General features: G+C 52.0%; 13 protein-coding genes across 13 annotated transcripts; 3 read left to right on the top strand and 10 right to left on the bottom strand.

Moving 5' to 3' along the window:
- Positions 1-234: 234 nt before the first annotated feature.
- Positions 235-2,573, bottom strand: HO173_003128 (uncharacterized protein; the record flags this gene model as incomplete). The annotated part of the gene is made up of 3 exons (XM_037305056.1): positions 235-1,768; positions 1,827-2,290; positions 2,346-2,573. 3 exons carry the CDS (start codon positions 2,571-2,573, stop codon positions 235-237), a joined length of 2,226 nt encoding a protein of 741 aa, XP_037167921.1.
- A 408-nt stretch (positions 2,574-2,981) lies between these two features.
- On the bottom strand, positions 2,982-4,106 carry HO173_003127 (uncharacterized protein; the record flags this gene model as incomplete). Its single annotated transcript, XM_037305055.1, has 1 exon — positions 2,982-4,106. The coding sequence occupies one exon, from the start codon at positions 4,104-4,106 to the stop codon at positions 2,982-2,984; it is 1,125 nt and encodes a 374-aa protein (XP_037167920.1).
- Positions 4,107-5,389: 1,283 nt separating this feature from the next.
- Positions 5,390-6,438, bottom strand: HO173_003126 (uncharacterized protein; the record flags this gene model as incomplete). Its single annotated transcript, XM_037305054.1, has 4 exons — positions 5,390-5,504; positions 5,556-5,688; positions 5,745-6,128; positions 6,180-6,438. 4 exons carry the CDS (start codon positions 6,436-6,438, stop codon positions 5,390-5,392), a joined length of 891 nt encoding a protein of 296 aa, XP_037167919.1.
- Positions 6,439-7,109: 671 nt separating this feature from the next.
- HO173_003125 (uncharacterized protein) lies at positions 7,110-7,856 on the bottom strand (the record flags this gene model as incomplete). Its single annotated transcript, XM_037305053.1, has 1 exon — positions 7,110-7,856. The coding sequence occupies one exon, from the start codon at positions 7,854-7,856 to the stop codon at positions 7,110-7,112; it is 747 nt and encodes a 248-aa protein (XP_037167918.1).
- An 80-nt stretch (positions 7,857-7,936) lies between these two features.
- On the top strand, positions 7,937-11,625 carry HO173_003124 (uncharacterized protein; the record flags this gene model as incomplete). Its single annotated transcript, XM_037305052.1, has 2 exons — positions 7,937-7,943; positions 9,077-11,625. 2 exons carry the CDS (start codon positions 7,937-7,939, stop codon positions 11,623-11,625), a joined length of 2,556 nt encoding a protein of 851 aa, XP_037167917.1.
- A 190-nt stretch (positions 11,626-11,815) lies between these two features.
- Positions 11,816-12,922, bottom strand: HO173_003123 (uncharacterized protein; the record flags this gene model as incomplete). The annotated part of the gene is made up of 2 exons (XM_037305051.1): positions 11,816-12,518; positions 12,618-12,922. 2 exons carry the CDS (start codon positions 12,920-12,922, stop codon positions 11,816-11,818), a joined length of 1,008 nt encoding a protein of 335 aa, XP_037167916.1.
- A 512-nt stretch (positions 12,923-13,434) lies between these two features.
- HO173_003122 (uncharacterized protein) lies at positions 13,435-14,043 on the bottom strand (the record flags this gene model as incomplete). Its single annotated transcript, XM_037305050.1, has 1 exon — positions 13,435-14,043. One exon carries the CDS (start codon positions 14,041-14,043, stop codon positions 13,435-13,437), a length of 609 nt encoding a protein of 202 aa, XP_037167915.1.
- Positions 14,044-14,105: 62 nt separating this feature from the next.
- On the bottom strand, positions 14,106-15,640 carry HO173_003121 (uncharacterized protein; the record flags this gene model as incomplete). Its single annotated transcript, XM_037305049.1, has 2 exons — positions 14,106-15,235; positions 15,490-15,640. 2 exons carry the CDS (start codon positions 15,638-15,640, stop codon positions 14,106-14,108), a joined length of 1,281 nt encoding a protein of 426 aa, XP_037167914.1.
- Positions 15,641-16,740: 1,100 nt separating this feature from the next.
- HO173_003120 (uncharacterized protein) lies at positions 16,741-17,511 on the bottom strand (the record flags this gene model as incomplete). The annotated part of the gene is made up of 2 exons (XM_037305048.1): positions 16,741-16,981; positions 17,294-17,511. 2 exons carry the CDS (start codon positions 17,509-17,511, stop codon positions 16,741-16,743), a joined length of 459 nt encoding a protein of 152 aa, XP_037167913.1.
- Positions 17,512-17,844: 333 nt separating this feature from the next.
- HO173_003119 (uncharacterized protein) lies at positions 17,845-18,552 on the top strand (the record flags this gene model as incomplete). Its single annotated transcript, XM_037305047.1, has 4 exons — positions 17,845-17,936; positions 18,048-18,126; positions 18,189-18,331; positions 18,381-18,552. 4 exons carry the CDS (start codon positions 17,845-17,847, stop codon positions 18,550-18,552), a joined length of 486 nt encoding a protein of 161 aa, XP_037167912.1.
- A 1,975-nt stretch (positions 18,553-20,527) lies between these two features.
- On the bottom strand, positions 20,528-21,391 carry HO173_003118 (uncharacterized protein; the record flags this gene model as incomplete). Its single annotated transcript, XM_037305046.1, has 3 exons — positions 20,528-20,681; positions 20,765-21,143; positions 21,202-21,391. The coding sequence occupies 3 exons, from the start codon at positions 21,389-21,391 to the stop codon at positions 20,528-20,530; spliced, it is 723 nt and encodes a 240-aa protein (XP_037167911.1).
- Positions 21,392-21,606: 215 nt separating this feature from the next.
- HO173_003117 (uncharacterized protein) lies at positions 21,607-22,778 on the top strand (the record flags this gene model as incomplete). The annotated part of the gene is made up of 2 exons (XM_037305045.1): positions 21,607-21,712; positions 21,769-22,778. 2 exons carry the CDS (start codon positions 21,607-21,609, stop codon positions 22,776-22,778), a joined length of 1,116 nt encoding a protein of 371 aa, XP_037167910.1.
- A 484-nt stretch (positions 22,779-23,262) lies between these two features.
- Positions 23,263-24,119, bottom strand: HO173_003116 (uncharacterized protein; the record flags this gene model as incomplete). Its single annotated transcript, XM_037305044.1, has 4 exons — positions 23,263-23,312; positions 23,372-23,522; positions 23,586-24,009; positions 24,058-24,119. The coding sequence occupies 4 exons, from the start codon at positions 24,117-24,119 to the stop codon at positions 23,263-23,265; spliced, it is 687 nt and encodes a 228-aa protein (XP_037167909.1).
- Positions 24,120-24,203: the final 84 nt, after the last annotated feature.

Raw genomic sequence — 24,203 nt, 5'->3', positions numbered from 1 at the left:
CAATTATGAGCGAAACTTCGTGGACAGTGTCATTTTCCTTTGGCGCCGTGTAGGACTTCTACAATGTCATCAACCTTTTTTTCGCCCTCTGTGTACCTTTTATGACTTTTGCTACATTCTCTTACTCCTGCAAAGCGCTACCGTGTGATCATCTATACGCACGCACGCAAGACTCTTCCTATTATCGTTCGACAACTCGCCGGGAAAGAAAGATGGCACGGTCCCGCGCCCCGATCACCGGATTTCCGGGTTCCCGTATTTCCTCGCGAACATGCCCAGCGCCTTGATCGGGAAAATGAACTTGTAGTTCGGGTACGAGATCATGACGCTCTTGTTGAAGACGCCTTCGATGCCTTCCTGCTTCCACTCTCCGTTTCTCTGCTGCCGTGCCATGATCAGCCTGACGGCTCTCTCGATGGGCTCCTGGTCCGGATACTCCGCGACCAAGAGTCCGATGATGGCCCAGCTCGTCATGACGATCTGACTCTCGCGCTGTGCGTAGACGCCGGTTTCGCAGCCTCGGTAGCTTTCTCCCCAGCCGCCATCGTCCCGTTGCTTGCTGAGGAAGAATTCGCAAGCCTTCTTCACGCGGCTGCTGTTGGCGTAAGTTTCTCCGACGGAGGCGAGGGATTCAAGCGCGAACATGCCGGCGTAGGTGAAACAGATGCCCCAGCTGCCATACCAGGATCCGTCCTTCCGTTGCGCTTTACGGATGTACTTTAGTGCGCCATCCAAAGCTTTCGATATGTCTGCTTTTCGGTACTGGGGATGGTGTTTCGAGAAGAGGCGTAGAGCTGTGACGACGGCGGTGCTGCATTCGGGGTAATCGTACTCGACCATGATCCTACCGAAAACCTCGGCTGCGTTTAGATATTCCAAATGCTCTGAGCCGCGCGTTGGCTCATAAGAGGCGAATCCTCCGGACGCATTCTGCATGGTCAGGAGCGTGTCAATCGCGTCTTGGAGGCGGTCACTGGATACTAAGACTGGATATCCAGACGTGTGCTGGAGCATCATGACGGCTTTCATTGCTTCACTTGTAGTATCGCTGACTGTGTAGCCCTGTATTTTATTACTGAAGGCCCAGGCACCTTTTCGCTGCTGTCGATAACAGATATCCTGTTCCCTACAATTTGCTCTGATTTGCTGATCGTCCAAAAACTCGAGAGCTTTCGTTAGCATCGGCCTCCATGTCGGGTCCTCCGCCAGCCCGGCTTCATGAACTGCTTGGATGAGCCACGACGTATCCCATGTTTGAACACCGTTTGTGCCGTTGACGAGCATGCCTTCATCTTTCATCCAGAAGAACTCTGGTAAACGCTCGCGATGGCGCTTTACAGAATAGCTATCGGGGCCGTCGTGGAGGTAGCAGGCCACCATATTCATGGGAGCACTGACAGGAGCAAGATTAGCGTAGTCAGTGTTCTCGTCTTCGCGATGAATCAAGTCGAACGACCAAGCTTCTGCTCGCTTTTTGATATAATCTGTCCGAAGGAATGGATTCCAGATGTAGACCAGCATCCAATTTATGAGGGTAAGAATCCATGATTTCGGGTGGTAATTATCTCGGGGAGATATGCTATTACGATGTGACGAGAAATTAATAGAGGAATGGCTTTGGGTGTAGATTTCTTCCCGAATCTGGCGGATCAGAGGAGTCTGAGGGGTGACAAATCTCCTGGAGTAAATGTAGGACATGGGCAGGAAGACCATGCGCATGTGTATCCACCAACGCCAAGGAGCGATGGGTACCCAGTCTGGGAGAAGCCTGCAATCACTCATCAGCCAACCTCATCACCAACCCACCGGCCCATGTCTTGACCTACCACAGCTCCGGAGGCACAGGGTTCACCCCCTCCCACTCCATTACCCCCAACACCGCCAACCAGAACTTGGCCCAATGCGGTGCCATCACCGCCCCCCCCAACTGGTGTAGCATCCCCCTCGCCTTTACCATCCTCTTATCCTCTTCATTCGCCCCCAGTAGCCTCAGCACAACATAAGTCATCGTAGTCCCATACGCCGTGCTCTCCCCTTCAATATGTAGCCCCCACCCCCCATCATCTGGATTCTGTCGGGCAAAGAGGTACCGTTTCATCTCTATGGCAACGGGTGCTGGCACAGGTGTCTGTGTGACGTACCAGGCGATAACCATGCCTGGCAGGAGGAACATGGGACCGCCGTATTCACAAGCCCAGTTGCCGGGGGGCAGCTGCAGGCGGGAGAAAAAGGAGAGGGCATTTTGGACGGATGCGAGCGGGGTGTGGGGTATCTTGAGGTCCGGTAGAACCTAGATTGACTTGTCAATGGCATTGCGGAAAGCGAGGAGCTGGGATGAGGCAGACCAGAGGCAGACCAAGGTGGTACCTATCGGCTGTGCTTTGCGGCCAAGCTTTGACCTCTTCGTCAGTCTCCAGGTAATGCCATGTCTGCCGGCCGGCTTCGTCCAGGAGCCGCCATCGCTGGATGTCGGTAGTTTCCTGTTTACTAATTGAGGCTACCGTCGTGCGGTTCTGGTGTCTCGTGTCGCCGCTTGGGTTGCCATTCAAGACCGTCTGCGTCGTCTTTGCCATCTTTGGTCCAGCAGAGGCGCAAAGATTGACCTGCACGAGGTTTGGGTCCCATATTTATAACATTTTGAGAGGGAATTGGTCGGTCATGACCTCGGTAAAACAGGATCCGCGAGCGAATTTGTCAATACGAAGTGCGCCGCTAGCGCCATGGGGCTTGATATAGATGCTACAATCGCAATAGTATGTACATAGTACTCTTGACGGAAGTAAACAAGATTTTTGATTAGAGACATCAGTCCAAATAGCTAGAGGGTAAGTACTCAAACATGATCCATTAGCTCGAACGGACTGCGAGCATGTCCTGTCATGCCTTTCCAGGGGATCGAGAGATGGGCGATTAACCGCATCGATGCAACAGCCAACAACAATGCTTCCCCATCCCATGCCAATGAAATCCTCAAACGCCCATCAATCACTCAAATCAGGATTAGCAACAAACAGCCTTCCTCCGCCCATGTAGCCCATTGTATTGGCCCTCTCATCCACACTTCCCCTCCTCCTCAAATCGTCGATCGTCTTGCTCTCCTTCTCTACCTTGGGCGCCTGCATCTGTCCCACGTTCCCAAAACTGTTCTCACGTTCGCTCGATCCCCCACTGCCGCCCTTGCCAGAATCATGCGCGAAATAGTCCGCACCCTGTTGCTGTTGGTTTCCAGGCACAGGAGTCTCCTCCGTCTCTGCCATCTCCGGTATATCATCGTTTGGACTGCTTCCTTGCCCGCTTCCGGTGGGCGTGCTGCCTTGACTGTACCTGTTCCCGCGTTGTTGCTGGTCGACGCTCAGCCACCTGTTATCGCCCGAGCTCCTTCCACTGATGCGTCTGCCACTATCCGCATCATCGTAGTGATTCCCATCATCGCCGACCTCATTAGCGCTCAGTCTCATGGGAACACCTCCTCCCACCATGTTAGCACCACTGTATCCCGTAGCTTTCGGCAGGCCATGATGCCTGATTTTGCTCCTGACGCCCAAGCTGCTACTGCCCATGCTGCCACTTGTACTCGTCCGACCCTCCGCCTGCCCAGTTATTTCCCTCGCTGCCCGTATCTTTGCTGCTTTGTGTTGTGCCGCTATCCGCGGATCTTCATGTTGAGACCGATCGCACCAAACGGTGGCTTTCTGCTTTCGCATCAGCGCCACATAGCTGCCAGGTGTAGTCGAGGCGCCAGAGCGTGTTGAAGCATTCCGGCTGAGGACAGAGACATTGGACGGAGTTCGGGATGGCGGATAGCCCGTATTGGAATGTGACGTAGATGTAGTCGATTGGGAGGGAGTGCGCCGTGCTTTGGCTATCGCGTTGGGATACTGTTGTGGTGAGGGAGAGGAGGTGGGCGGCGGTTTGGGGCCATTGCGGGTGTATGAGGAGAATGTCGAAGTCGGAGGTGACTGCCGAGAAGGAGGCAAGCCGATGTCAGGAATGATTTTGCTCAATGGTCGGAGATCTGTCCGCTTGGAGATGTCTGGAACTGGAGGTAAAGGTTTCCTGTGAGGCAGTTGATACGGGTCTGGTCGTCGAAAATCTACCATGGTCATCTCAGTGAGGTGTATGGAGTAATGAGGAGCTGTCTGAGGGGTCGAGTTGGAGGAGGGTCAAGGCGCTGGTTTCGCTAGTGTGGTGAACAAGGATGGCTGGGGGGGAGGGGGGGGGGTCGATTGTTGGGTCTGCTTCCTTTCAACGACGTAAGGGTGTGATGATTTTTTTAAAATTTGGTGTTCCTTCAATCAAGTATGAAACGTGATGCAATGCAAGTGCGATAAATGTCAGGGATGAAAGCCTTCTCCAACCTATATATTCCGTCCCCAGGAAGCGAGCCCTGCTCAAGCTTCACCAAATCTTCAGCCAACACCTTTGCTCGTCTTTGTCAACAACAATGACTAAGGAGTGCTTCTGTTCTGTCGACCTTGGTGGCAAGCGAGAGCTCTACTGCGGTAATAAGGAGAATTTGATTGGGCGGCTTCCTTTCAACAATAGCAACAGTCTAAACCGCAAAGGTCAGTATTCTACCGCCGGCTGATGTCAGACGCTGGGCCCGAAAGTGGAGATATCCTCTTTTTGGGCAGGTATGCTGGTAAAAAGAATTGTTCGATACGGGCAGGCCGTATATACATATTATCCTCATAGCATTGGAGGAAAGCTTGTGAGATCTACCTTACGATTCGAAGCTTAGGGTCAAAGCTCGAGGTCTCCGGCGTTCTGGGTCTTCATGCAGGGTCGACCTATCTACTGCAGCCAGTACGTACTACTCCAATTCTACCAACCAAAAATTGGTATATACCACGATGCACAGCTTGGTCCAGCAATAGTGGGAAAAGTCTGGAGATAACTTATCTGCTTCCCTTCCCACAAGGCTATCGATTTACGGCAATGGATCAGGTGGACTCGACTCGCAATTATGATGTAGCTGTTTAACGTTCTGGAACGGTCTCAGCCCTCTCTACCTGGCACATCCTAGACATTCTCTGCGAAGCCTCCGGACAAAGCTCCGGGAGCAGGGGCAAGTATTCAAGGAAGAGCAAAAGTAATGAATCATCCAAGCTCTCCATGCATGAGGTAACAGGACCCTCACGATACGGAAGACACTAATAACAATGCAATTTCCTTACTTGTCAATTATCTACTTAATACTTCGATCCAGATGCAAGACTGCGATCGTCCGGGGATGAAGCCGCTGTCATGTCTTCGAACAAAACAAAAACTCTCGTCGATGGAATCTTGAGGCACTTGCTGGACTAGTACATATCTGCATTTGACGAACAGGCGTAGGATCGAGGGTCCGCGAATAACATGGCATCCTATTAGTTATATGAACTGAGCACTATACTATCGAGTAGCCGCCGTCAACCATGATGTCGCTGCCAGTCGTGTAGCTTGAAATATCAGAAGCCAGATACAGGAACGCTCCCTTGAGCTCATGCGCTTCACCCTCGCGTCTACAGAAGATATCAGTCTCTGAAAAGGAGACCGAGAACGAAGGTACTTACCCCATGGGTATCTTATCTCTCCATATATTCTTCGTCTCTATCGGCACGAAATCCGATATCTCTGTGGCCATGTAACCAGGGGAGACAGTATTGGCGCGGGCGAATTGTACCATGTCAATGGCTATCGACTTGACTATCCGCAGAGTTTAGCACCTCTATCGCGCGGCTTCTTGAGGGATCAAGACATACCGAATTGGATGACTGCGGCTTTGGCTCCATTGTACGCCGCCTGCAGCTGAGGGATGTTGACGATATGCCCGCTCATACTCGCGGTGGCAATGAAACTTCCCAACCTGAAATTCTCGAGCTTCTTTCCATTCAAATCCGTCCCCTCCATCTTTTGGCGTCTCCAATGGAGCCCAGCGGCATATGCACAGTAATACACGCTGTCCATATCGGTAGACATGACGTTCTTGTAATGTTCGATCTCACCGTCGAGAAAGCTGCCTTGAGACCATGGGATGCCGGCATTGGCAACGAAAATGTCGAGGCGGCCATTGAACTCATTCACAATCTCATCAATCACTTCTTTGACGTGCGTCTGGCTTCGGACATCTACCTGATATGCTCGGCCTAAGCAACAGCGTTAGTAGAAGTCTCTGCATCGCCACTATGCTTTCACACATTTGACACCATATTCATTTTCAATATCTTTGGCACGATCCAGAGCTTTCTTGTTACCATGATACCATATCGCCACGTTTGCTCCAGACTCGGCCAAAGCCTGAGCAACAGCTAATCCAATTCCTGCACCGGCTCCTGAAACAATGGCCGTCTTGCCTGTGTTGTTGAAGAGAGGGAAGACCTTTTCTTCTTTCGGGGCCACCGTATTGTGATGGTTGAAGTTCCCACCGTCCATGGCAGGCAATTTCTCTCCTCCCATGATGATCGAATTACTATGTATCGGTGTTGGTACTAAGAGACGCGAAAGACGGTGCTGATTCAAACTTAAGTAAATAGCAAGAACCAAAGTGGTCGAGAAGAAGATGTAAGCCAGAAGAGACGTTGTGGTAAGCTTCTCGAATTTCATCCACTACAAGTAACTCGTTCAGTGGGATCCAAGATCAAGCAAGTCTTTCACAACAACCCTTTTGATCTAGTATGAATCGGAAGAATCATTGACATGCATACGGTATATTCGATGCGGGTGAACAGAGCTAAGAAATCGAAAGGTCCCGGCGCATTTCAAAGCAAGTGCTCTCCACTCCCCAACAGGAACCCCGCTTACTTTAATGCTTTTCTGATTGGCCACTTTTTGACCTCGGTTGATGACATAAACGTCTACACGAACTCCTTTACTTTTTGTAGCCCAGGAGGAGTAGGGCAAATTTATCATTGAGCTGTCCAGAGATTTGGGCGTATTTTCAATGCAACAGAAACAACACAATCATGTCTTTCTAGGCGATGTTCCACGGGCAAGAAAAACATACTAAAGCTGGCACGAAGGTGAGCTGCTAGATCATACAGGATTTATATCTATCGTATGTCTTCTCCTACCCTGGGCCAGATCTCTGACACAAGTCTATGTTCCTGCCCTCTCCTCGGATTGTCCTCTTACTCGTTCTTTGGCAAACCCAACCTCTCCTTTTCTCCTTCTGTCAAGGCGGTATTGTCTTGGCCTCCATCCTCGACCACCTGCTTCCCATACAAAAAATATACCACTTCTTCGATTCCCAACTTCCAGGTGTACATCTGCACGAAGAGGAACAGATGGTCTCTATCATCTCTGACCTCCTTTCTCCCTCGAACCAGTTCGCCCATTTCCTTGCTCAAAGTCTCTTCCCACAAACGGACCTTGACGCCTCGGAGATCTTCCATACCTCCAGCCAAAGTCTTCGTCTTCGCCTTAAAGTCCGTGAAGGACTGAGTCTCAGGGCGGTAGGTGCAGGTGAATTGCGCAACGAAACCGCGCCATAAGAAATCAGCAGTGCATCGGAAGGGCTCTACCCCTTGATCCTGCTCCGCTGAACCACGGATATTGAGGAAACTCCCCTTGAAGGCTCCACCCTCGTAAGCTTTCTGCTCTCCCTCCCAGGACTTGCACCACACAAGGTTGTACTTTCTGACGATGTCGTACTCTCCCTCTTCCTCATCGCTCCAGCCGGCATTTTCGTCAAAGTCATCATTCTCGTCGTCTTCCTGGGCATCATCGTCACTTGAAGACTCTGAATCCTCGGCTTCTTCGTCTTCGTCTTCGCCTTCGGCGTCTGGCTCCCTCATCTCTTGCGCCTCCCCATAGGCTTGCAAGTCATCATCGATCATTGTGGGAGGTTGATCTTTGTAAGTGACCGCGAGAGACATCGCTGGGAAGATGACCAAACGCCAGGTTAGTGTCTTCTGAAGCTCTTTGGGGTGTGTCTTTCTTGACTCATTCATACAAGATGTTCAGTATGTGGAAGTATTGAGTGAAGTTGCGCCTTTTATGTGCGGGATGTGACATGTTCTCTGTTCCGTTGGCCAAACCAATCACAACGAAGGCGGATGCTACGTGATTGAAAATTCGGGAGTCACTGGCTCTACCACCAATGTGTCGGAAGATGCGATAACTGCATGATTATAGACACATTATCTGCTGGTCTGGAACGATCTGCTGGTCTGGAACGTAAAGGGAACGCTCATTGTCTCCGTAACTGAGCCCAGAAGTATCCCTGGAAGGACTGACTTCTCCGGGTTCTCGTCAACTGGCTCCACCATACCTGACTCAAGATTGAAGCTATGATTAGAAACACATCGTTGGTCCGTTGTTTTACCTCTGGCCTCCAACCTCACTGCGTTCCACACATTGGGATTAATGCTCGTTTAAAGTTTCGGAGCAGTACAATTAAATCCCAGCTTTTACTAGCCATATGGTCCAGCTGCACCGATGGTCTCCATCTGAGTTCCAAAATTTCCCCAATTGCCCGACAGACGGCAGAGGTCTACTGTCCTCTTTGTCTATGTGGTTTTCTTGACAACCCACACTGCAACAATTGAGAATGAGGGTTTACCCTTCATTTTTTTGTTGTATAAGACGGGACAAAAGATGCCCCCCTTACTGCAGCAGATTTCGCTAAAGTCGTATGCTTGACGGCGGATGCCAGGGAACAGGTAATCAGTGCGACAACAATCGAACCAATATATTGAACCTTTTCGCCTTTAACTGCAAATCAACTTAATGGTGTGACAATGGTATTTGTGTCTACAGCCGTTGAACGCGTTGTTGACATTCCGCATTCCCCACGTCCCTTGCTCGATGTTTAAGAGTTTTCTACTTCCAACTTTCTCACTTGAGTTTGGACTTTCATCATACAGTCTTTGTGGTTGTCATCCTACCTCACGCTGAATGCACTCTTGTAAGTGATGTCAGGGCGCTCTCGCAGTGCTAAGAACTGTCAGATACTCACCAACTCCCGTGGATTCTGCGCTCTCCTCGTAGGTCCCCGCACGAGGACCTTGACGCGTCATGGCGATAAGCCTATATTTACTCGTTGGAATCATCGCCGGCGCGGTTGGCCTGACATCCCTTACTGTCATCCTCATAGTCCTCGGCCTACGGCACAAGCACCGGCGCCTCCTCTCCCAAATCAACTCACCCAGCGAGCGACGCCTTAGCGGCTTCCCCACCAGTCCCAACGCAATCATGAGCATCACAGACGAAGACGTTGCGCGCATGCCCGGCACGCGAGCCTCGGTACACCGGTCTCAGCACACGCCTCACAATCGCAACATTTTATACACGCCAATGGCATCGCGCGAAAGCCTACCACCGCGTGCGTATATTCCCAAAGCACGTTCGAACGATCGAGATGATCACGAGCCAGCTGCACCGCAACAATCTTGGCCGCTACCTCGTCGAATGACGCGTGCGGATGGCACACCTTTGGTCAAGATGCCATCATCGACACTGACTCCGTTCACTGAGAGGTCGAAGAAAGTCCTCCCTTCGCCTCCCAAGGACGCGAGAAACACCGATGGAACACCGCGAAAAGATGAGATGAGTTCGATTGGCAATCTGAATCTCAATGGGAAAGACAGTGATGCCACAAAAACGTTATTTGCTACAGATCTCACACCAAAACCGCTATTTCACGGACAACAACGCAGTAGTTCATACGGCATGATCGCTGAAATAGCAGACGGAAGCAAGACCGAGCCAAGAGCCTCAAGGAGAACGTCGCAGTTTCCACGGTCGAAGAGCATGTACAGTCAAGAGCCCGGCCTCGCTCCTCCGCAACCATTGCCGCCATTGCCATTCGAGATCACGTCAAAGAGATTGCCGAGAGTCAAGAGCCCAGAGCAGAGTACAAGGCGAGCATCTGGCGGGAGTTTGTTCAGCGAGCAAACCTCCATACTCGATGACAATTGGCCCAAGGTTCTTGCTCAAGCTGGCACGGATTTCACATCCATCACTCTTGCGTCCCCTCCCAGTCCCGCTTCGACACGTAAAGGACTCGGACAATACGAAATAAACCACGTTGTGTGGGACTCATCTCACGAGGAAGGCAGAGCCAGTCCAATAGGAGCTGCGAAACAGATGGCGTTCCGACCACAACTGAACACACAACGATCATTTCGCGCTAGCATCCAGGAGAGTTTGCCCCGAAGCAAAAGCAGCGGTCTATCTCTATCAATGTCCCTGCATGGGCCATCACGAGCCGAGTCGAGAGCCTCTTTGGCCAAAGAACCATCAAGCACTCACTCAAAGTCGAGAGTCGCGATTCCCAGAAGTGCCGAATCTAGAAGACCTGGACGCGGCATTTCTCCATCATCGCCTCTTTGTCGCGCCACCGACTTCACCATCCACGACGACACAAAAAGCAAGCGGGCATCCACATCAATTTTGCACGCGGTTTCCGGTAATGAAGGTAGTCCAATCTCGGATCCATGGGAAAAGCGGCCGTGTTCTATCGCGACCAGCAATCCGGTAGAATGGGACATTGAATCCCTGCCAGTAGCCAAAGCTGCTGCTCCAAAAGACAGAACGAGTGGAAATCAACGTCAAAAGTGCATCCGCATCTCCAAGATACCCCTCGTCGTCCCTTCTCCGCCAAAACCACCAGCCCTCGAAGAGCAAGAGGAACTACTACATGGAGATTCGACGACGCAGAACTCGGTACGCGGGACAAGACCAAAGCAAACAACCTTCCGTCCCCCATCGCGACAAGATTTCGATTTCGCCCCACTGACAACTCTCGGCCTTCACAGAGAAAATTCCCGCGTGATGGACAACAACAGCCCATTCTCCCCCACCCAATTCATGATGAATCTCTACCGGGAAGACGACAACAGCCCGGACATAGAAGTCGACACGCCCACTCGGAAGCCCAGCGCACGGAAACATTCCAGCACCCATCCAAACCGCCGCAAGACAATCTTCGACAACCCCAAACCAACAGCATGGCCACTGCCCGCCCCGCCCACGGAGACCCATCCGGATCCAGAGAAACCAAACAACACCACCTCCCGCCTGAGCATCCAATCCACCGACCAAGACTCCAACCCGGACTCGCGCCCCCCATCCTCCCTCCTCAACTTCCCATGGCCACAGCCGCCCAAAACCGCCGCCGCCGCCAACTGGCGGGGTCCCAAAACGCCCATCCGCCGCATCGGCGGTCCCCGCCCTCCCCCGTTCCGCTACGTCTCGCCCGACCGGCGCCGCTCCCCGATCCGGAGCGGCGTCGGCAAAAGGAGCGCCAGTCCGGTCAAAGATCTCCGGCGGAGCGTCGCCGCGCTGCGGCGGATGAACAGCGAAGTCGTCGGCGGCGGGGGCCGGAAGTCGAGGGAGCACAAGCGGTATCTGAGCATCGGGGAGAGCGGGAGCGGTAGCGGTGCGGTTTTCGACGAGGACTCGGTCGGTCGGCCGGGGAGTCGGATCCTCTTTTCGCAGGCGGAGAAGGCTGGAGGGGACGATGACGGGCTGGGGGGGAATGGCAAGGAGAACGTCAGGGGGCCGAGGGACATGCGGATCTTCGGTGGCATGACGAAGCTCGGCCCGCCGAGCGATGACACCGACAGGTTGGGGAAGAGCCCGACCGGAAGCGTGTACGATCGAGATGGCTTTTTGAAAGAGCTGGATGCCTGGCTGCGCTGAATCGAACGTTCGCTTCGATCTATCTATTTGACATTTAGTGATATCTATAATCATAATAATTGACCGTGTCTCTCGTGGCTCATCAGACTGCATGCGGTGACAACAACAACTTTTGAGTTTTCACCAAGCTCACCTCGAGCATGACACCAGCTATGCCATGACCTGCATGGCATTGGCGCTCCTGTAGTGTTCAATCCGTTCTCCTCCACTTCGTCTCTTCTGAACCCTCTCCCTCTCCCTCTGCATCCTCACCATCAACATCTTCCTCCCTCGTCCGCACAGTCCCTGCGCCCTCCCCCAAACCACCACTACCACCCCCACTCACGCCTACTTCCTGCCCCGCGCCCCCATTTCCCCTCCAATTCCCCTCTTCATCAAAGAACTCCCCCACATTTTCCGCCGTGATCCAACCCCCACTCCCCGGCATCGGCGGCGGCAATCCCGCCCCTCCTCCCTCTCCACTGCTCAAAGGATATACACCACCAACGTCCTGATCTCCCTCGAACATAATAGCCGGACGTTGCCCTCCTCCTCCTCCTTCTCCATCCTCCCCATCACCCTCAGAGCCACTCGCCGGATCCGGGTGCAGATTCGCGCAAGCAGAAAGCGCAGCATAGAGCCGCCGGGCCTGCGATTCCGACTCCGGCGCATCGCCTCCCACCTGCTCCGGCGCATCCTCCGACGTCGTTGCAGCGGCAGCCGCAGCCGGAACGACGGTCATCGAGATTGTGGAATCGGGGTCGTGGTCATCGAACGTCGGGGCCTCGGTGAGGAGTTGTAGGAACAGGGAGGCCGGGTTCCCGTGCGAGGGGCGCTGGACGGCGTGGAGGGAGATGGAGGGGTAGGGGATCGAGAGGCCGGTGGAGAGGGTGGGGGAGTAGAGTATGAAACGCCTGTGTGGATGGGGTAATGGGTTAGCTACACCTGTGCGAATTCAGGGATACGAAGGGAGAGGAGGATGGGGGGGGGTAAAGGGCAGAGGAAACACGCACTCAGAAGTCACCCAAACATCCACGCCAGCTATCTCAAACTCCTCGTCCTCGTCCTCGTCTTCTGCCGCACCGTGGCCGTTGACAGCTACTGTTGCCGTACCATTGGCACTCCTGTGTGCGCCATTGGCCAGAGCCGCGAGCGCTGGGGCGGCCGCAAGGTCTGAAGCATGGAGCAAGAGGGACGCGGAGGGGGAATGGTGGTAGAGGACCGGAGGGCCTGAGTAGAAGGAGTCGGGGGTTTGGGATTGGTGGACCGCAAGAGGGGTGAAGGAAGAGGAGGTAGGGGATTGGTGGATGATTTCCATTGTGAGAGAGGTGGGAGTGAAATGCCTCGAATGGAGTTCGATTTCTGGGCAAGACAAGAGGTGATGGTTTTTAGTTATATTTTCTCATGCAACAAGAAGTCTCTATATCTTGACGGCGATGGTAGCGCTGAGAACATTGATTCGTGTATAGAGCTCCATACTTCGATATAACCTCATGGAGCTGATAATTTGGGTTGATTGTGCTGTGTGGTACGAGTAGGACCGAATGCCAATTAGCGTATTCAAAACCCTCTGGAATGCTTGGCACCGGAGATCTTTCACACCACACACCCAAATTCGTACTGTAGCATAGACATCTCTCCGCAAAATTATTCAAATCAAGTAGTCACATCGCAAATAGTCGCCTTACTATCAGGGATTGGACGCATACTGGAATACTGTAGAAACTAATATGAGTGGAATCCTAGCTGTGGTGTTCTATTATGAGGATGAGGCATACACTCTCATCACGGATGGAGCTCTTTAGTTTCAATCCTTGCCCAAAATCGCAATCAAGCAGCTCCTGTCAATGAAAGACCTCGAGACCGCCGCTTACTAGGGGAAATATTCCCAAAAGCTACTCCAAAGGACTGGAACAGCTTGCGTCTCTTGGATTTCACCTCAGGATCTCGCTTCACCACTTCCATCTCCCGCTCCAAAGCTTGATCCAGCGTGGTAGTCAAAGCATCAAGTTTCTTGACGACGACCTCCTTCGGTGTGTTGGCATAGTGGAAAGCTGCAACCAAGTAGTCCATGCCCTTAAGGAACTGTCGACCTTGACCCTGAACTGGACGCGGGAATAAAATTTTACGATCAAATATGAGCCTTCTGATAATGTGATGCTTGTCACCTCCAACCTCTTGCCTGATTTTGTTCGTCCTGTACTCACAGCACAGTTGCCCCTTTGGCGGAGCCATGTCCATCATCTGTAGGTATCGGTCCGCCGTAGACATTTGAGTCATTCGATATTCAACGGCTCTGTGCGCCGATTCGATGTCGTCTATGTCCGTAACCTCGCCTGACTGGATCCTTCTCAGCGTGTTGTGTAGCGCTCCATCTTGACCGCTATCGTCGAACCCTTGGTAGCTATTCAAATACTCGGCCCCTAGGTTGGAAACCATGCTGATTAGGCCTGCGTTGGTGCCTCCATACAGTCCGCTGGTTTTTCGCTTGCTCCAGAACGCTACCCGTGCCCTCGGATGCCCCTGAGCCAGACGCCAAGGCGACCTGCTTTGCCTCTTGCCTCGGCCCTCAATTGCAAGTATTCAGCAAGTTGTTCGTCAGTCACCGCAGGATCCCGGTTCAGAGGATCTCCTGGATGCAATGTCGCATCCTTTGCCCAGTCTTCCAGGTTCTCCCAGCGCTCCTTGAATTGGCCCAAGGGTATCCCAGTCCTCTCTCTCCAGCACATGGTCCACGCATCATCCTGCGCTCCGAAAGCGAGTTCGTGTTCATAACCTCTACGATCAAGATCCTTGAGTAGGTGCTCATGAACAGTTCTCGTAAATTCCGCATAGGTCTCCTCTTGATCCTCAGTAAGTTCGCAATCTTCATCTTCGTCGATGAGAGGCTTATTAGTAGCGCCTACTCTTGTCAATTTCTGGACTAGGGCTGTGGTGAACATGGACCCGCATGCACGGCCTGTTGAACCTGAGAATCGCCACGATAGGCTCACTCTTTCGGACCCGGCAGCGGCCATCGTGGAAAGATTGAGCTGAGGATTACAAGTCCAACCTCCTGAGTAGCAAGAAGTTGCGATCATGGTGATACTGACCTTAATAGCCTTTATAGCACTTCTGAACTCATCAATCTGGAGGGTAGCTCGGTCACCTGTGCCTAATTCGATGCCATAATTATTAACGTCTCCATGTCCGAACAATAGTATCAGAACATTCTCGTGGGCAGTCTCGGCAGCCTTGCATTCATCCCCGATCAACTGCTTGGTTTTAGGTTTGAGATGATCAGGCCTGATGCGCTGAAGAGGGTGTCGAGACAATTTGGATTGTGCTAGAATCCCAGAATCTAGCACGACCTTCCTCTGCCCATAGGGGTTGCCGTGCAAGTATCGCTCATGCTTCGTCACCAGGTCATCCAGATCCAGACAATGGTACCATTTTTGATTTTCCGTGATACCCTGAAAGATGTTCCAGAAGGCAAAGAAATCGCTCACGAACCAGCCATCTTTCTGAGGGGTTGCGTTTTGATGAATTCCGAGAACAGCAATAATTCGAGTTTTACTGGTGATATCTGGGGGAGTGTGGAGGTTGAATTGTTCGTACTGCTTGTTCTCGTTGCCTGCAGTATAGAATTGCCCTGTCATGGTTTCAGAGTCAGTATTCTTTCTTAATGGAAAAGACTTTAGCTTTCAAACACAATGAAGCTGTACTATGAGAACTTTGCTCCCGGAAGATGCCTTGTAACTCTAGAAAGCGCTAGGACGAAGCAGACAGAACTGCGGCCATCGAGAAGGCTAGAAGGGCATTGAAAGACTTTTCGCTTGCGAGAAATGCCTCGCAATTCTAGAAAAAAGCCGGAAAAGAAAGCACTCGCTACGAAAATGTACCTACCACCGGAAGTGCTAGGTTGGCCAATCTCCATTCCGGAAAGCGCTTTGCGTAAGGCACCTGCATCGTTGGGGTCTTCATTATCGTTGAAACTGTACTGGGATGGGCCAGACATGGTGTTGTTCGGTGGAAGTGGTGCGAAAATTGGTGGCATTGATGTCGTACGCGAATGGATTGAGAGTATGGGAGAGTTGGTCAAAGGTAGGGAGAAAGAAAGAAAGAAAGCCGGGGAATGTAGTTGTTATCAGGAACGAGGTATCGATTCTGTCGTACGGAGAGTCCACGAGGTAACGTGAAAAATAAAGTAGGGAGAAAGAAAACTGGGGGATGTAATTGCATCAAAGGTGACTCGCGATACTGATTCTGTCACATGGAGATTTGACAAGGTAATATGAGAAGGAAAAATTCGAAAAGATTTCCCCGCATAGCGCGCAAATGAGTCAAAGGCCAAGACACCCAGATCATAGGAGAAACCCCTATGAGTTCACCTTTCCCAAGTCGAGATGAACCAATAAAGTTTTTATTTATATCATATACAAAAACTGCTTTTTTAATATAGCTTTTGTTATTAATTTCCAATATCAATCTCCTGTTTTTTCCGTTATCTTATTTATCTTGTGAGGATTTGTTTGGGCCTATCAACTCCACGTGTCGCTGAAACGAAGACTGACAGTGCAGGCGACAGTACTAGACGATGATCACCCGGAAGGCGGCGCTGTCAATGCCGCTAAGGAGGCGGTAGTGGTGGCGACAGCAGCGGCTACAACAGCGACGGCTTTATACTCACGGACATGTTGAGGATCCTGGCACGCCTGACCCAAAACCAACTTCTGTAAGGATCTCCGGATAACCGCTGCCTTTTGCGCACGCTTCACAATCTCCCGTATGTAATCTTCAATCCTGTGCAAAAGTAGCTACAAGGGGGACAAACGCAACCGAAACAGAAGACACTCGTCGTCGTTGATGTCTGGCTGTATACATCGCCGAGCCTAGGTGATGCATCACCTAGGTCGGGTGCCGCATCACCCCTGCTCACCCGGCGCGCTCGCTAAAGCGGCAGGGCTCGGGCGAGCCCTGAGTGAGCTGGGGGCAGATTTTTGCCGCCTTCTGCTGCCAAGAAACGGTAGCATACTCTACAGGAGAGATGGAAAGCCCGCGAGAATCGGACCGGGCACTAAGTTGTAGGCCACATCTGTTCTAACGCACCACCCTTAACCTATGTCGATTTTGAAACCCCAACGCATTTCCCAAACCCTACGATCGACCGTCATTCATTCGAGTCTCGACGCCAGTCACGACTCGAGACACCGCCTTGTGAAGCCCCCAGCCGCTTTGTGTGGATGCCAAAGTGTCGGCATCGGAGATGGTAGCAGCGCCGGCATGTGGGAAAAGACAGGGGTCGGTCGAGGCGAGTGGCAAATTACTGCTCTCAAGCTTCGTTTGGGAGTCGCCTTGGTAGACGAAAAGGCAGCCATTGCATTTAGATCCGCGGTATCTGGAAAAAGAGAGAGGGTAACCGTGTAAGCAATCATAGCGACGGTCAGCTGCTTTTAAGCCTCGTTTTGGAGTCGTGCTGGTAGAGAAAAAAGGCAGTCATTCAATTTAGATCCGCGACATAGGGAAAAAACAGAGAGGGTAAGCAGCCCGAGCGGCGGTAAGCTGCTTCTAAGCATCGTTTTGGAGTCGTCCTCGTAGACAAAAAGGCAGTCAGTGCGGGTTAGATCCGTGATGCCGGCGCTGAGACGAAGTCATCTGGTGGAAGGGACCTTTGGAATCCGAGCTGCTTTCAGCACAAGCTGAGGCTTACGTGTTTCCGGAACAATCGCCTCCCCTGAGAAAAGCACGCCTGCCAATTACCTCAGACTTCTCCCCACCTTCCCCTGCATCACATTTAGCGTGTCGCCGTGTTTGAAGAGTATCACGCGCATAAGAGCAAGTTACATCCGGCTTGAAAAGGAGGATTGCCTGCTTCAGAACTTGGGCAGACGGTGCCAGGAGCGAGCCACACCCCATGTCAGCCCACATAATTGTCTGCCGCAGACTTGGGAGAAGCGGGCAGGCCGTCATCTAAGCCTGCTTGAGTCGGGCAGGTTTGAGAAACGGACAAGAGGGGACGATTGTCGTGGGCAACCCTGGAAACGTGAAAGGTATTGGTAGGAGAGAGCTTGTTCCGCTACCGTGAAAGTTTCAGACTTCCCAGGCAGTGTGGGCAGAAATCCATATAAGAGCTTCATGTTCCCTCCTCTACCATGACTTCTTTTATCATACACATCATCCACACTCCCAAGCTTCCTACCTTTCTCTGCATCATCCTTCAGGATAGACACAGGACCCGCTCAACACAACTTCGATCCAAACATGTTGAAGGCGTATGCAATCCATTTCGACGACTTCGATCCAAAATCGGTACGCTTCAAAGTAGCAGAGGCCGGCACTGTGGTCGTCGTTAGGTACGTGCATTTCAATATCAGCGCTGCGCTACCCAAACTCGCAGCCAATTCTCTCACCCCCTACGTAACAAGCTTATGATTGGCAAAGCTGATCAGTTGAGGCGTCAACAGATATGAGCCCGAAGGACGCAATGATGGCGACCGGGAGCAGGTCAAGGAATATATCATGAAAGAATATGGCTGCACAGCGGTAAGATTCTCTCCTCGATCGACAGATTGGCGGCACCATGCATAGCTGATAACATGAGATAGCGAAAGGATGGAACAGCCAACGAGAAGGCACATGATTATACTTTCTTAAACCCCGAGGAGAAAAAAGCCGGTTTCTTGGTGTTCGACTTCCCGGTCCATAAGGAAGCCTACCGATGCCAAGAGGAGCTCGACGGGAAAAAGGCGTATGTAGGGTTCTCACTGACTTAGGACGCTGCTAAGAGTGTTCACTAGACTTGACAAGATTGCTCTCCGCGTCGAAAATCTCGCCGCTCGTGGTTTGCAGTTTTTTGACTATTGTAGGCTCGATAATAAGAACAAAGACAGAGACGACTGGATCGTATGCGGGAGGGGGGATAACAAGAACTGTGAATTCCATTGCGACGTCCCACAGGTGAAAGACTGATTGTGGGAGGGGCAGGACGGTCAAGCACGGGACCGTAGATACGTGCAATTTCCTTACAAGGCAGCCGACTACTGTCGGAGAAACTAGTCGCGAAGCCTGTTTAGTCACTCATTAGCATAGACATAGACTTGAAATGATGTCTCTTCCTCTACAAAATCTCCGACTCGAATGAGACTGAGTCACGCAAGCCGCGACTCCGGCTCGAGAGGCCAGACGAAGATATACCCAGGTCAGTTGGATCTTCAGACGGGAGGTTGAAAGTCGTACCATTGCGGAGGAGGCAAGAGATAATGTCTTTATCGTGGGTAGATGGACCCACGTGGCGCCAGAAAAATCTTCCGCATCGTCGTCGCCTTCTCCGTAACATATTCCGGACGACCGCTTCAATGGAGAGGAGCCGACTAGTAAGCCTTGGAGAACAGGCACGCGGAGGATGGCGCCCGTGGGAAATCAGAATCACACGGACCAATCCCCGCCTGGGTTCAAGCTTATGACCAGTGAGTGTAAAGTCAGAGCCGAAAGACAGCACACTTCAAAGGCTATAGTCTTGTTGGACTCACTCTTCAAGACATCTATCATTCCCCTTGCGATCATTGTGGAAGCTCCGCAGATCCCCGTTCTACCTTGGTGTGATCGCTATGCTTGAACTATTACATGCGATAATTCGAGCACTTTCCATATGGCCATGTCGTCCAATTTTGCAGCCACCGAACCGTCCAGCTCTGTCTCCTGCATCGGAGTGTATTGCCATGTGTTGCCGATGTGGCAACATTGAACACCAGTGCGACCTAGTAAGAGATCTCGTGTACGCTGTCGCCCCCAAGTTGCAACTTCATCAATAAGGTAAACCCCAGGAAAGCTTTCTCCACCAGAGGCTCTTGCTCTCGGCGTGATTACCTTCGCTCCAGGATACACCTCGCACAACGTCAACGTCATTCTTCGAGTGGCACCATCCTTCGCATGCAGACCATGGGAATTCTGAGAGACCGAAAAACGCTTGAATCAGCTTTTTGGCCGGCCTTGGAAACCTGTCAGTCAGTACAGCACCGGGCAAGACTCCGATCGTTGACCAACCACAAGACGCTGTCCTGCCACAGCCCCACAAAATCTTTTCCGGTCTTGATATCTTCTGTTTCTTAAACCACTGCAACTCAGTTCTTAGCCTCTGAGCCCATCCCAACATACTATTGCAAGAGAACGACACCGCTCGCGGAAGCCATCCATGGCCCTCAGCTAGGGATCCAGTGTTGAGGACCGACCGCTAAAACTGGACGCTCTCATAATCGCACCCGTAACCACTGATTTCGACACACCACACGAATAAAAGTGGGAGGCCGGTGCCCTGTGCCAGCGCCGAAGAAGAAAATTGACCCACCTCTCCCCCTTAAGTGAGCATTTTAGTAAGAAAGGTACGACAACGGACGCAGGGACAGAAACGGTCCACTCGACCAGCACACTTAATGGTTCGGCGAGCGATCTGAGAGAGATGCTCGATTAGATGGCAATCGGGAATACCAAGGATGCTTTTGTTAGAGCGAAAAGAAATTGTCGCTTGCAAGGGCGACGTGGATATCGTTGCGTCTCCTGATGGAGATGACTTACTGATTGGGTTCTACGGTCTACGATGCGGAATACTTTAGCTCTCGATCAACGCTTGCGGGAGACAGTATAGATATTGGCACGAGTGAGAGAGCTATGAAATATAATAGAGAAAGAGATTGAAGAAACAGTCTAATTGTGAATGATGGTGACGTTCGACGCAGATCTTGTTTATCTTGGCTACAATGTTGCTAGTGTTTATATCCGGTCAATTGTTGCACAGACCATTTCGTATACTACAAGCTGAGGTTGACACTGCAGAGCCAATTTATTTGCTATTTAGACTCTGCCTCTTGCTCAAGATCTATATGACAAGTATACAAAATCCATTCTCCCAGACGCCCGGATGCTGCTTCAACGCCAAAAAACCCTCCTCCTACCTCGCTCCAACGCCACTCCTCGCCGACGCCGGATTCTTCACCGACAACGACGAATCCTTAACCCCCAACGCCCCACTCCTGATCAATCTCCTCCTCTTCAAGTACGCCTCAACCTCCTTCTCCACACTACCCTTATCATGTTTCGGTTTCCTACACCCGCCCCTCATCAGCCCCGAATTCCCACCGAACGCCCCAACAGGAGGGAAACCCCTGGGGGGAACAGAGCAACATACCGCATATAATACAACTTGCCCCTCCTTGCCCTCTTCTCCGCCCTCTTCACCACCTCAATCGCCATGACATTCGGACTGTAAATCTTCACCCACATCTCCACCCCCACCATGTGCAGTTTGTTCCGCAACAAGATACCCGTGTCGACCCCTCTCATCTTGATGCTCAGACACACGCCCGCGAACGGATCGCCGGTTTTGAACGCCACGAGTAAGATGTCGCCGACGCGGGGGACGTCGGGGTTATTGCGGTCGAATAGACGGGTGCGGGAGCCGGTGGGGTCGAGCTCTTTCTGGTGGTAGGCTTGCCAGTCGGCGACCGCGAAGGGGTGTTTGGCGCGGTGGGAGGGCGGAGGGGGGTAGGTTTTTATCTTTTTGGATACTAAAATCGTGCTATTAGCAGGAGCTCCGAGAGTGAAAACTCTTAATGGGTAATTTACAGGTGTGCGTAGTGTCATTGAGGATCCTGAATGGCGAGCGCAAGCGTGGAGGCGGAGGAGGTAAAAATTGTGAGGGTGTGGTTGCGAGGGCGGTGTGGAGGCAGCGCACACAGGTTTTTTGTTGGCGCGATGGTCGCAGCAGTCGTTTCCAGCATCTCGAAAGCCGTAATGTAGGCGCTGTAGAGGCCATGGCTGGTCTTGCGTATGTAACGTGAATGGAGAGATGTCGTCGCCGCCAATTGACGGAGAGCTTCGGAAAGCGCGCTAAAAAAAAGTTACCCGTCACTGACTTCGAGCTTCGATACAAATCACCATTCCCAGCTTCGGGCTCACCAATTTTCCCTCTTCCAAGCCAACGCCACACATGATTGAAATCTAAAACGTTCCTACTTCTACACATCCACAATGGCAACCCTCTCCATCGACCTGACCCACTACTGCCGCCCCTGTCTCCGGCGCCTCATCTCCCAAACCCGCTCCTTCACAACCACTCCCACGCGGCGAGTAAAAGGTACTGCCTCCTCCGATCCCTCTTCCTCCACCCGGCTGCTGACGAACAACCCCCAGGGCCACTCCCCGTCTTCCACCCAACGCCCTCCCCAGACCTCGACGCCCTCCTCAACACATTCCGCACCAACATCTTCTTCCCCTCACACCTCCTCGTCCTACAACAGGACCTCGTCTACAAAAAATCCAACCACGCCCTCCTCACATCCGACGAGCCCGCCACGGTGCGTCTAGGCGATGAAGTGCTGCAGCTGCTGCCGCTGGACAAGCGGCGCGATGAGCCGCCGACACGGAGTTCGTTTGCGAAAGTGGTGCAGTTGATGGAGGAGACTGGGGACTGGGGGAATATGGCTGCGTTTCTGGAGGGGCTGAAGGTTGCGAGGAGGAAGTTGGCGGGGTGGCAGGTTGAGAAGATGGTGAGGAGGGCGAATGAGGTGGGGAACCAGGGGGTGGTGATGGATATTCTAAACAAGGTCAAAAAGACTGGGGTGGGGCTTTGGGATGTGAAGGTTTGTAGGGAGGTGATGAGGGGGGCTGTACTAAAGGCTACGCAGAGTGGGTGGAGTGATGAGGGTGTGGAGAGGGGGTTGAAGTATGCGGAAAAGATTTGGGACTTGATGTGGGATCCGAGGCATGTGGAGGAGCAGAAGAAGGTTGGGACGGATCTGAGAGGAAGGCCAGAGATTGTTGGGGTGGTGGTCCTGATGCACGCTGTCAAGGCGGTCAAGCTTGGGGGAGGGAAAGACGAAGGGGGAATAGTTGCGAAGTATGCGGAAGTCATGCTCGAGAGGTGGGAGAATTCCAGGGGAGAAATGGTGATTGATGCACAGGATTGGTCAGATGCGAACTACAAGCTGATGATGTGGGCGCCGGTCTGGCATGGTATGAAAATGGCACGGCAGGTTGTAGGAGCTGGATCACCGCTTGGGGGAAGACTTGATGAAAAGCTTAGTCAAGATCTGGAACCGCTGATACACAAGTCTCGAGCTATCACTTTGGCACACACGCCTGCGGATGGAATGCGGCGCGGCTTGAAGGTGTACGAAGACATGCTCCAGGCCTCCTCATAGAATTCCACCAACCCAGGCATTTGATATCTGTCGCTGAATCCGTTGATAGCATCGAATGTAATACGTCGTTGTGAGACTGATCCCAGTTGGAAGATTGCTTCGAGCGACCATCTATCTTGGAACTCTCGGCTCTGTCAGGGTGGTTGTTAGTGAGATGTATGTGAGGGTTACATCTATGAAAACGCTTTTTGGGGACCGACGGATCTAGAGCACTAACGGTGTGCGAGATTGAGAAAAAAGCACCCTGATCTTAGCTGTCATTGGAACGTCGATGTCCAAGGAGTCTCGCCTGCCATGGGCGCCGGGATAAAGGCGATGGCATACCAGATGATGCACAAGATAGCTCTTTGATCATCACGTGGACCATTCCGAAAGAGAGCTGATCGATTGAAATAGCAACATCAAAGGGCTCATGCCCTCAACAGGCGCAAAACCGGACACGAGACGCGAGAATTTGACACAGAAAAAGGTCCTTACCAGAAGGTCAACCCACTCGTCCATAAACTTCGGATGCGTCCTGATATGCACATCCATCTCCACCTCATTCAATCGCAGGCTTTCAACAGCGGTGGCTAAAGTATAGTGGTACTCACTTGGTCCGAGATCGCGGCCGTTCTCTCCCCACACATATCCAAACCGCAGTTGCACTTTCACGTTTGGGGAACAAGCCAGGAATTCGGTCAGATGTCGAAGGTTGAATGCAGTCTGGATGCGAAAGCGAAAGTTGGAGTTGAGGCCGTACACCTAAACGATGGGCAATCGCCCGTTACTAAATAGCAGGTCAGGGCCTTTCAAGGAGGAACGCACCGGTACCTCGAGGACAATATGCCTCATCATCTTCAACTTCGCCCTCGAGACACGGTAGAGCGTCTGCAATTGCGGAAGAATCGGCGCTCCCACGAACAATGCTTCTGGGAATCTGAATACATTCTCAGCGTAGAAAATACTCGACGCCTCATCAAATATCTGCTTATTGACCCGAAGCAGCGCCGTATCTCGAGGTCTATTCCATTGAAGCTGCACAGTGAAAGGTCTGATTGCCACCAAAGCGAAGCGATAGATGCGATTTCGGATCTCTCCTGGCAAGGCGAGGAATGGGCAATCTGGCGGCACTTGACGTATGAATGGGCGAGAGGGTTGGTCGATGAGAGTTAATGATGCAAAGAGAGTGGTGTCGAAAGCGACAGCATAAGGGGCGTTATGCCGTTTTCTTGATGATTCTAGCGGGCATCTACCGAGGATTAATTCTCTAAATAGCTGGTATGTGTGTGGTACTTACGGTAGCCCGGAGTAGTGAAAGCCACAGGAGGAGTTCCCCGCCAAGTCGGTATGGCAGCCCATTGTGAGATGCCAAATGATTGTACTCTAATGGTGACCTGCAGTGACTGAGGTCACTATGGAAGAGGATTGTCGCCTTTATGTTGT

The sequence above is a fragment of the Letharia columbiana genome, assembly GCF_014066305.1.
Source record: "Letharia columbiana isolate WasteWater2 chromosome Unknown Sc0000007_s0, whole genome shotgun sequence".
Classification (NCBI taxonomy): domain Eukaryota; kingdom Fungi; phylum Ascomycota; class Lecanoromycetes; order Lecanorales; family Parmeliaceae; genus Letharia; species Letharia columbiana.
Note: the sequence above shows the minus strand (reverse complement) of the source record. Positions and strands in the feature narration are given on the sequence as shown.